Here is a 12,006-nt window from a genome sequence, read left to right as displayed (position 1 = left end):
CATATCCCCTTTTTCCCTAGATTTTGAAAAATGGTTGTCAAATTTAGAAAATATAATAAAAAATATTTCCAAAGATCTAATTAAGTGACCTGTAGATACACATTTTCAAGATGATAATAGGAGAAGTAAAAGAGCTTGTACTCGAGTCCTTGGTGCAAGAGAATTTCAGTTTGTAATGTATTCCATCACTTTTCATGAAAACTTCCAACATGATTGTTGATTCTTCAAGGCAGCTGTTACCTAAAGAATAATGTTGATTTGTGGTTGCATGAGAGTAAACTTGGTAAATCTCATTAAATATTTCATCTGATGAACTGAAATGCCACGTTATAGTCTCTGCTAAAATGTGAATTTATTTTTAAGCCTGAAAGTGTTCCTCTCTTCTATTCCTAATTTCAAACAACACATCAACAAGCTAGATTTTTCATGTTGAAGAATATGATGTTTATTCTGATAAAAAGTCAGAGATAACCCTGAAGCATTTCTGGATGGGTCTTAAATGTTACTCAGAGTATTTAGAATACTTGCACAGTTTCAGATTGTTAAAAGAGAAAATATACAAGATAGGTTAAATAAAAATGATATCTAGTTTTGGACAGATTACCCAAGCTTTTTCCCCTCCTTCCCCCCATATTTCAGGCATTGGTACCTGCACAGTAAATCTAAGCAATGCAGAACAGCTCAAATTTCCTTGCATACATGAAGCTCCTGGAAGATGCATTCTTGGCCTGCACTGAGAGATCCTGAAATTATTCCTTTTTGTTGCATTTTTCTATGATGATATTTGAAGTACTTCAGAGTAAGATCATATAGCTTGCTTTTTAGAGTCTTTAGTGAAGAAACTCTACTGAAAATTAGAATTATACAGGTCTGAAAGACGGATCGGAAATCGCACGGTCTAACAAGTCTTAAGGCATGAGACAGAAGAATGTAAAAGAGTAGAAAGAATTTGGATTGAAAAGGACAAGGGTCACAGCAATATAGTTTTGCATTTACTTAGCAAAGGCTTCCATGCAGCACAACAGAGCTGTACGTGTGCACACACAAACACAAATATATGAAGCTATTCAAATACAGGTTCTTCTGGTGAATATTTTAGCAGCATTACATGACCTAGCATTCTGTGGATTGCTGAAAATGCTGTACGTCTCCTTTGTGGGGCACTCGTAATATATATACCCCTTTATTACCAAATAAGCAGAGTTTTCCTCATTCTGGATTCATTTCTGTTATTTGTTTATTTTATTAGTTGTGTCAGGCACTTTGAATTTTTTTTTCCTAATAAAGGAAGACTTGAAAGGTATTTGTGATAGATACGGTGTAGTCCAGCAGTTGAAGTTCATTAATAATTGGAATGTTGCAGAGTATGAAGTAATGAATACTAATTACTCCTTTCATGTCTGACAGCACCCTGTGGACCAATACATCAGTCCAGACTTTAATTTGGTTCTAGTAATGGTTTCATCAATAGTACATTAATTCTGTGTTTGAAAAGATATACAGTTGAACCTGACCCACGCAGTAGATACCACTGTCATAAAATGGCCACATACTGACAACAACTGGATAATTACAAATAATTAAATCCACTGAGCTTCAGACAATCCTAATTTTAAGTAAAATATATCTTATCATATCAATCGACAGAAAGCATAGCAAGGGAGATTTATCAACTTGTACTCCTTCCAAAGCAAATTTACTAGCCTGCATATTAGAGAACTTGCTGATCTGTGAAGCAGCTTCATAAAAGTATATCTCCCCTTCCTTGTTTACCAAGATTATTGTACTCTTGGATATTCTGTAACAACAGCTTCTGATATTGTTTCTGAATGAAGCCTGCAAAAGAAATTCTCAGCTTCAGAGAACTTCAAATATATGTATAAATTTATATTTTCCTCAAAATGTGGGTGATTGTAGGGTGAACTACAGATACTTGTTATCTCTGAAAATCAGGCTTCTTGCTCAAATGCCTTAGTATATATTGAGAAGCCTAACAACTTCTAGATGTTCAAGTTTGGATACTTTATTTTATTTTAACTTTGGAGCTGCAAACGTGCTCAATGGGTCTGAGCACATTAGACTGCGAACTTATGTTGAAAATGGCTTTAAAATGCTAAGATTTTTATTAAAATATTTTGGATATTTGCTTTAAGAAAAGGGAGAAAATCAGTGGTGGTACATGGCTTTATGTAAGAAAGAAACGTACGTAAAATTTGTGTGTAACTTATTAGCTGTGTATGCAAAAATGATTAAAAAATGCATGTACTTAGATTTACTGGAGCAGATAAATCAAGGCCTAAAAGTAAATAGGTGCCGATTCTATACAGTGTTGGTTTTTTGGCCTAGCCTGCTGTAAGAGAAGTGATGCCATTGAATCACTTTGGTCTGGATAAGCTTTAGTATTTATCTGTGTGTTTCCTATCCTGTCTCCCCAGCACCGCTGTTTTGGAGATCACGGGATATAAGCATTAACTATAATAGATCAATGTCATTTTGACTCATAGGAGAGAAGATAGAGGAATAAATTCATTGTTCATAAGGCCCTTATTTGCATTCACATGGGCTGTTACACCTGCTCAAATCCTTTGCACATTCACAGAGTGATAGTCATGTCTCTTCAGTTGCAAGATTAGGTTATTACAAGATTCTTTAAGATGTCTTGAAATTTGATTTATGTGCAAATGTAGCTTGTATGAACAAGTTTCCATTCTTATGAGGCATGACTATTATTCATGAAACAGCAAGACAATTCGCTCAGTTTCTCCACAGGGAGAAGCTTTCCTTGCCTTGAACGTCTCGCCAGCTGTGCAACTTTAAGGCAGCGCTTTTCCCACTGAACTAGTTTGACCAACTTGCACAGTTTGCCTACTGAGATTGCCTAGTAACAGCTCCATTCTGCCCTTGTTTTCACCTGATTTATTCAACTTCATTCTCTACATTACTTGTTGGAGTTTGCAAGTCGGTTCCAGAAGCTTTTAATTTTAAGCAGCAGGAACTGAAAGAAGGCTCCTTTGGAAAAATGTGTTTATCCCTCTTTCTTCATACTGAAAAATATTGTTTCCCTTTCCTTTCATGTCCAAAAATTTATCACTTCTTTTCATTCTTGCTGAGTTGATCCAAAACATTTAGCTATAGGAAGCTATCCTACTTTCTGCCATTTAGAGTCATGGCATGTTTTGGAGAACATCTACCCTGAAAGGTACCCTTTATAATTTTGAGTTGCATGAAAGTGTATGCTAAGGATTTGCTTTTGAATCCTGTAATGTACTTTATTTCAAGATCTGTGAGAATTTCAATGTGAAAAAACTAGCTGGAAAGCAATCTCTTTTTCCTTTACTTTGCACATTCTGTAATGACAGGGAGCTGGAGCTCACATGAAAGATGCTCTGTCTATTTCTGGGTAGAACGGTGCATTAATTCAGTGCATGCTATCTGCCTCTAATGGTGGAACAGGAGATTGTAAAGAAAAAAATTACCAAAACCAGAACTTGTCTTTAGTATTTTTTTTGGTGATCCTTTTTTTTGACTATGTCTTCTATCATAGACTTCCATAAATAGTGCCTATATCTACTACATTTCTTCAGAATCCAAAATTAACCTCTAAACAGATATATTTCACTGAAAAAAATGAAGCCGTTCTACTGGGTTTCCCCACCTCAGTGTTTATCGTTGTTGGTTATACTCCTTGAACCATGTGAGAGCAATAACAAAACATTTATTTTTCCCAGATCTGTAATTAACAGAAAATCTAGAATAGATGCAGTAATAAAACCCACTGAGTCATTATGTAGTTTTTGCCTTTCATAGACGATAATCACAGAAATTGGTAATTTATTGCTTCTGTGAATTGAGAACCCATGAAGTAAGTGCTTGAATCCAGAACTCTAAATCTTATTATATTGCCACGTAGACCTTCTGAAATTATAGTGCGACTCCCTTAGCAAAGGTTTTTCCACTGGCAAAGCAAACTGAAGAAGTTGTCTTTTGTCAGGTCTCTGCTTCTGTCTTTTGTCCGTGTGTGTGTGTATTGAAAGCGGAACAAAATTACTCTTTCTCTGTGTCAAGCTCTGGTGTTTTTGTTCTCTCCAGCCAGTTTCAAAGGTTGTGGAGAGACCACAGTGTCAGAATTGAAACCCACGTTGCAGAACTGAAAAGTGAATTCAGCTCCACCTGAGGAAGATTATATTATCTGAAGAACGTGACTGTGTGGCTCAATTATTTCACTGTTATACAAGCATAAGCCAGGAAGGCTCATCTCCAGTAGTCTGCATGGCAGTAGTATACAGCATGGACATCCGATGTTGAGTTTTGTAGAGTTATGGGTTTCCTAACACCAGACACGTTATGTTATTTTTAGGAATTGACTTGCAGTAAATCATAAGTGACTGTCTTTTCTTCCTGATCCTTGGTGAAATGCAGAAGTGCTTTCTAGCCCACCGCTTCATTTAGCCTACATCTTACAGCTAAGGGGATGTCAGAGGCAGGGAAGGATGTTAAGAGCTGAAATATATGTCCCTGACTCTGGCAATGCCCTATGATATCCTAGAAAGAAAGCAATGTTAAAATTTGTACAGAAAAGACTTGTTTTATTCATGTTCTGATGTGACTTTCAACTGCATTTCAAGTGTTTAGTATCTATACTATTGCAATCGCTTTGAAGATTGACTTTACTTAACAAATGTCAGTTTGAATTTTGTGAAAAGGGCTTGTGTCTACCTGTGTTCTATTGTATAAATGTCCTACAGGCTTTTTTTGAACAGAATTTTGTTACTAGTGTTCGAATTCTTTTCTTGGCAGAGAAAGTTCAAAGCCATTGCTGTATGGAAAATATTGTATTTGCGCTAGCGCGTGGCAGGCGATGGCTGAAGATGAGCATACTGCTCACTGTGCAAGTAGATGACACAAAGTCGTCTCACACCAGGAAAGATGCACAGTGCACACTGTCATCTATTAGCAGTCTTTCCTTTTTTTTTTTTTTTTTTTGTGCTGTTTCATAGAAGTAGGAAGGTGAAATTTATGTTGCCTCACTGCTGGGCTCCGAAATGGCACTTCAGCAGTAGTGGTGTTGCTGTATGGGACAGGCTGGCACCCCTCGTTGAAGACAAGGGGTCAGGAAATGACACCTCTTCAGTAACGGATCTTATTCAATGAATAAAAGGTAAACCTAGTATAACTCATTCTTTCACCCAGCAAATAACTGATTTGGAACAAAACATTTAGTAGGTTACATAAAAAAATTATTTTTATCATTTCAGTCAGCAGCCCTTCCATCTCCTATGGTCACTATCAGTTTGTTATAATTATATGCTTCTGCCTAGTTTTTTTAGGATTTATTGCTATTTCAAAAAACAGAAAAATGAACTGTATTTAAGGAAATTGTTGTAGGAACTAACAGCTATCTCATTACAAGTTGTTTGAAAACTTTCCTAAGTTTGTGGTAAGTCATAAAGATAGAAGTTTACCCCTAAGCCACAGACTCTTCAGTACAGCAGTGAGCAATCTACTGGTATCTGCTGCATATGCGATTGAAACTATGCCAATTAAGAAATGCTCTGTGTATTCTTCATAAAATTTTGGTGTGTTCAATCATCCTCATTTTGTTTCTTAAGCTGCAGGCACCTAAAGTTTGCTTTGTATCCATTTCCTGTGCTGCCAAGATCATGCAGTACCCATCTTTTGCAATCTAGTATATTTATGATTTTTTAATTCAGTGAGGTCCTCATTTTGATGCATTTTATTCCTTCCCAGATATATCAAGATTGAAGACAAGGAATGTGAGTTCAATAAGAATTTCATCTCATCCTTCACACTAAACTGGCTAGCCCTCACTACAGGCCAGAACTGCAGGCTCAGACCACCCTCATTAATTTCACTGTCACCAGGGATGGGCTGGAAGACCAGCTGTTTGCTTTGGTTGGCAGTGCTGAAAGGCCAGACTTAGAAAAATGTAAGGTAAAGACTATCTTTTGATCTGTCCCTTGCCCCTTCTGAGATTTTAAGGCTTCATTAATATGTCTCTCTGAATCTGCTGCACAGTAATTGTTAGTAACCCATATATTAGAAAGATTTTAAGGGTCAGATTCTGCAAAGTGTAGAAAATGCTTCTACTGATTTGCTCAAATCTGTGCTCCCAGAGGGCTGGGCTTGACCTAAAGCTCTGCTAGAAATTAAATATATTGTGATCATGTTCCCACACTTCTTTCTAGTACTTGGTTTGCTCTGTGCATTGCATTTAATTTACAGTGCAGAATTAAAGCTCTCTGCAGTGCTTTGTGCTTCAGTGATCTTGAGCCAATAAGTGTAAATAAAATTTCATGCCAGTCCATAAGAGGATATGATGGCACTGTTAGTACCTAGGGCATTTGGTTAATAAATCATAATTTATTCCTGCAAAAATGCAGTTCTGTGGTGGTTGCAGTCATACCAATGTACAATAACTTATGAAGAAAAACATTTTTATAGCTGGTTATAGAAAGGACTTTGAGCAGACTGTGATCTATGAGCTAACAAATGAAAAAATACTTAGGGGTGTGAAATAAATAATAATACTTCCCATTTCTCTAGTGTGTCTTTCCAGTTATCCCATGTAATTTACTAACTTCATCCGCAAAGATTTGCTGCACCTCTTTGAGGTACTGCTGCTTCATGCAAGGGCAAACTGGGTCAGAAAGTTTAATTAGCCCTTGAAGAGTGAAAGCAATATACTTGGGAACACGATCTGAACACAGTTGGCCTTTTTCCTCTGCATCTGCACATTGCTCCACATGGGGCTGAGTGCTTACAACACCTGTACCACCTCGGGTTTTTTTGGTGTGAGGGTCAGATTCTGATGGAGAGCTCCTCATAAGATCAGTCAAGCATTTTCACTGTCAGAAGGTCAATCCAGCAAAACAGACTACAACCACGCTTTCCTACACCGCTTGCTGCCGAAGTGGGGTTCTCCAGCCTAGTGCTACTGTTGGTTTTCTCAGCTGCCACATAGATTACCACTTGCCATCTCTGGCGAGATCCCAGTCCTTTTCTGTAGTCTGAGGAGGAAGGAGGTTGAGAGAAACACAAAGTTCCGGTCCATGGTGACCTTGACCTTCTTGCTTTGAGTGTCCCAGAACCTTAGTTCTAGTGTACAGGCACAGAAAAGAAACTGGGGTGGGTTTTTTTTCAGAAATTTAAATGAAATCAACTGAAGTAATTAAATAGAAAACATAGCTCACAAATGCAATAAAACAGTATTTCTTGCTGCAGTTGCTTAAATACAGCGTTTTCATTCCCTCTGCTAGTCAATCCTGGCCAAGCAGCAGAACAATTTCAAGATTCAGCTCCGGCAGCTGGAGGATGACAAGCTGCTCAGCCTGCCAGCTGCCCAGGGTAGTTTCTTAGACAACAGTGAACTTGTAGAGAAACTTGAATCAACAAAGTCAACTGCAGCAGAAATACAACGCAAGGTAATAACAGCTGAATTATTTTTAACAGCTTAAAGTCACCTGTAAAACATGTATTATTAATTAGTTTTAGTGAAATATTTCTGTGAGCTAGGAATAGTCCGATTCCTGTCTGTCTAGCAAGTGCTGTTCACCCACATATTCACAGTTTCATATCTATGGTATGTAGTTGTCACATAATCATCTTCTTCTTTTTGATTTAGGTGCTTGAGTTAGTACTCATAAAAGTAGTATCAGCATGAAGTGCGCACAAATGTTATTCATATACGATTGCCATGTTTTCACAAGTGAACAGGCATATTGCTGCAGAGAACAGTCATTCCCTAATGATTGTCTAATATAGGAAGCTTGCTTACTTTAAATATTTGCTACTGTCTGAGATAAAGTCAGTTTTCTAGAGTATCTCCATATTCTTTTTTCTACGGATAGGAACGTTTTGGTAATTGTGTGGGATAATCATGGCACATTAAAAAATAAAGGAGACAACTGTCGTCCTATAGATAACTGATGCCAAAGAAAATGAAGCTAAGATTAACATGACAAGAGAGCATTACAGTCCAACAGCCATAAGAGCGTCCATTCTTTATTTCATTAGCAATAGTCTGGGCAACATCAACCCCATCTACCAGTTTTCACCGAAGGTAAAAATTTATCTTACTGGTTTCAAAGTGCAAGAAACAGAATTCCGCCTCCAGCAGTGACGCCTGATATATTAGTTATTACTTGTACCAGATGTTTACGTTTGCAGGGCTGCTGTCTGCGAAAGGAGAGCACGATGCGATCTGTAACACGGCGCCTTCCCGCAGGTCTCTGTCGGCTGTCCCCGTACTGACGGTGTTTTCTGACTGTGCTTGTACAGTTCACCTTCCTTTTGTTAAGCCACCCCGCAGGGTCAGGTAGGAAGAGTTTTGAGGGATTCACTGTGGCAAATCTACTAAATGATCTAATGCTATGAGGAAGGAAGATCACCCGCTCCAAAATTACCAGCTTGCTTAAGCGAGGGGTTCTGCCTGCTGAGTTAAAGAGGGGAGCAGCGGAGTATTGCCGTTTGTGGCCCTCACCCCTGGCTTGCTGAAAGTTTCCTCAAAAGCCTCTTGGCAGAAGTGCTTTGCATTTGAGACTGCATTTTAGCTCTTCTTAGAAGCCCACGGTCAGAAACTGATTATTTTACTAGCAGAAAAGCAAAAGAGCAGAATTCAAATAAATAAAAATTATTTTACTTATTTTCAAAGCAGTCTTCCACAAAGCAATTAAGCAGGCTGAAAAATCAGGGGATATTCAGTGTCGTATCTCTAACCTGACAGAAGCTGTCGCATATTCAACCTTTATTTTCATGAGCCAAGGACTTTTTGAAAAGGATAAGCTCATTTTCTTGGCCCAAACAGCTTTTTAGGTGAGGAAAAATTTTCAGATCAGTGGTGCTGATATTTACTGGGTTTGCTGTTTCTTCACTAGAAGGTGATGCCTCTGCCCAAACAAGTTATCTTGTTACCATGTGGCTGGGCAGTTTCTCACACGGTGTGACTCCTGCTGCAGTATCAATAATAATTGCAGAAATTCCAAAGACGCTTTTATGTAACTCTTTTCATTTATAATGCTGCAAAGACTCTATGAAGCTACACCGAGGATAAATGGCATGACTTAGTTGCTCGTGGTTGGATAATTAGGGTTGAAATTGATGTGGTATGTAAAGTAAGAATTCAGTTAATAATACATATCCGTATCACATTCAGGCTGTTATTTTTCCTTTCAACTTCAGCATCTGCATGCCCTGGAAAGAATCAGGGTTCAGTTGTGCTGGGTGGCAAGAGCTTGTTCCAGGTTGTATCACAGAGCTGCTCAGTAACAGAGGTAGGAATTAAATTAGAATCCAACAATTTGGAAAGAAGGTAAAAAAATATAAATTGAGGAATCTGACTTGAGGGAGGATAGGAAAAAATGAATCACTCCACACAGTGTATAAATAGGAGTTAAAAGCAGACAGAAATGTCTGGAAGAGAAAGGAGAGAAAAGGGGAGAAGGAAAGCTGGTAATTTCTCTGCATCATGCTGCAGATGGGTTTATTCATAATACCTTGTGTTCCTTAACTTTTGCCTTTTCTGTAGCAGTGGTACTGGGACGGATCATGAAGAATGGAAATCGGTATGCCAACCGAAAAATAAGCTCTATCTCAATTACAGAGTAGACAGAAACCAGAGTAAAGGGCAAAATAAACTTCTGATTTATTAAATACACATCTAAATGGAAGGAGAAAGGACTTGTAATAGAGGAAGAAAGGTGTATTTATATCAGAAAAGAGAGAGAATATATAGTATCATGGCAAAGGTGTCTCTTTTTCCCACTATATGTGGTTGAAGTGATAAAAGACCTAGAAAAACTCATAGAACCTGAGGAGTTTTCTTCAGTATACATTCAGCTCATGTGCCAGAACTGAGTCAGTGTAAAACAACCCCCCAAAAGCCACCAAACAAGAACCAACAACAAAAACCACCCAGGATTTGCTAATTTCCCAAAGCTTTGTGACAGCTTACAGTCTGAAGAGGGATTAGAATGGTGATGGAAACACCTGTGCGCTATTTCATCTTCTCTCTGTCTTCCAAGAGATAAAAGGGATACATAGAGATAATTAGATGGGATTCAGAAATATGTACTTTTTGGGTAGTAGTAGTATAAAATAATTTGTGGCCAAGTTTATTTAAAGTTAACTTCCCTGTGCAAGACTCATATTTTTATGTTTGTTTATGTTCCCACAAGCTAAAGAAAAATAACTGCTCTTGTTGGTTATCTCATCTTAAAATTTGGGTGAATTTGTCTTTCAGTATGTAAATGTATTGTATATGTCATATATATAACATATATATATTATATGTATAAATTCTATATATATAAACAGAGCTACATTTTTCTGCTAAAAGGTTTTGACTGACAGGTTGTGTTTGGCTTTCATGGTGTCTTTTTTAACAGGTAAAGGGAAGTTCAGCTCTGTGTGCATGTAGGAATGGTTTTGAAAGAAATTTGTGACAGCTTTTAGTGACTGCTACCTAAGAATATCATTCCATTTGCAATAGATTTCAAATAAATACTTTAAAATATCATTAAAACAAGATATAAACTCTTTGAGTTTAAAAACAATGCAGCTGTAGGAATTCTTGATGCTTTGAGCTCCCTACTCGGCAATACTTTGAGCAGTGAATGCTTTAAGGGAGAAGCGGCTCTGAAGCAAGTCTGATGACCTTTTTCAATTTTGTATGCTGTTAAGATTCTCCTAAGAAGTACAGAGATAAAACTCCTTGAATTGGATTTCCTCCTTCGATTCAGAGTTGAACACACTTACAAGACTCCTGTTGACTTCTTAACTACTCAGTCATGGAGTGCCATTAGGGTAGGTTGGGAAAATTGCTTTTCAGTTCTAAATCTTTTTTGATGTTATTTCTGGAGGCATGCTACAACTAGACAATTTCAGATAAAGTCATACATTCCACCATAATTTTTTGTAGAGTAGTGATGCCTTCAAAAGGGAGTTGTCTTTGCTTTTTGAGTGTATTTTTCCATAGACTTCACATACTGTGCTTTGTGAGGAAATTCTGTTTTACCATAATTTGTCCAGTCCCCTAAAAATACAATTTTGATCTTCATACCACTCCTTACTATAGCAAATGCCCCATACAAGGTTTCCAGTTTGTCGTATCTTGATATTTAACAGTAAGCAGACAGTATGGCAATGCTGATCAAAGTAAACTCTTATCAATAATATTATTTTTGTGTATGTGTTTATATAGATATATGTAATTTAGTATTTTAAGGTAAGTCCGGAGTCCCTTGTAATTGGTTAAACTATGGTTTTTTTTAACATAGCCCCAAAACTATCAGTATTTGTCTTCCTGTTTCAGTCTTCACGCAGAAGGTACATCATCTGTATTTATGTCTTTGGCAGGCTTCCAGGCTATGGCAGTGATGGATGTGTTCAGGGGATTCGATAAAGATATTGAAAGATCCATCAAGAGGTGGAAGAAGTGGGTGGACCCAGAATGTCCAGAAAAATAAAATCTCCCCCAGGAATGGACAAACAAAAGCTCTCTTTAGAAACTAATCACACTGAGGGTGCTCTGTCCGGACAGAATGACATACGCTTTTAGGTATGAAATCTGAGGGTATGTCTTTCGGGGCAAGTGTGTATGAAGGTGGCTTGTATGTGTCAGCACAGAGAAAACTCAGATCTTAAGAGGCAAGCAAATAATTTATAAAACTGGGTGATCATCCAGAATTTGAAATCAATGACTGTGGTCCTTCCCAGCCTGTTCTGCTGGTGAAGAGTTTATGAACCGTTAGGGTTCACAGCATATTTGGGGAGCTATGCTTGTGATTTCATTTAGATTGCATACAGGTACCCTGAGGAGAGTGCTCATTAATAAATGGAAATACAGTAAGCTATGATGTTAATAACTCACAGTGTATTTCTCAGTGTTAGTTCTCATTATGGTATTAGGGCTGGTAGCTAACCCCATGGGATGACAAATTTTCAGGTCTCCCTTCTTTAAATTCTGTGATACCAAGAAAGATTCAGTTG

The 12,006-nt window shown here is 37.6% G+C and overlaps 1 protein-coding gene across 1 annotated transcript in view; it reads left to right on the top strand.

Moving 5' to 3' along the window:
- The window catches only part of DNAH11 (dynein axonemal heavy chain 11), a 150,199-nt gene that overhangs the window by 118,703 nt on the left and 19,490 nt on the right, over positions 1-12,006 (top strand). Inside the window, 7 exon segments of the mRNA XM_054815055.1 lie at positions 5,749-5,792; positions 5,795-5,952; positions 7,278-7,442; positions 7,940-8,099; positions 8,675-8,832; positions 10,699-10,821; positions 11,382-11,575. Coding sequence (XP_054671030.1) covers positions 5,749-5,792; positions 5,795-5,952; positions 7,278-7,442; positions 7,940-8,099; positions 8,675-8,832; positions 10,699-10,821; positions 11,382-11,575 — 1,002 coding nt within the window.

The sequence above is a fragment of the Grus americana genome, chromosome 2 (assembly GCF_028858705.1).
Source record: "Grus americana isolate bGruAme1 chromosome 2, bGruAme1.mat, whole genome shotgun sequence".
Taxonomy (NCBI): Eukaryota; Metazoa; Chordata; class Aves; order Gruiformes; family Gruidae; genus Grus; species Grus americana.
Note: the sequence above shows the minus strand (reverse complement) of the source record. Positions and strands in the feature narration are given on the sequence as shown.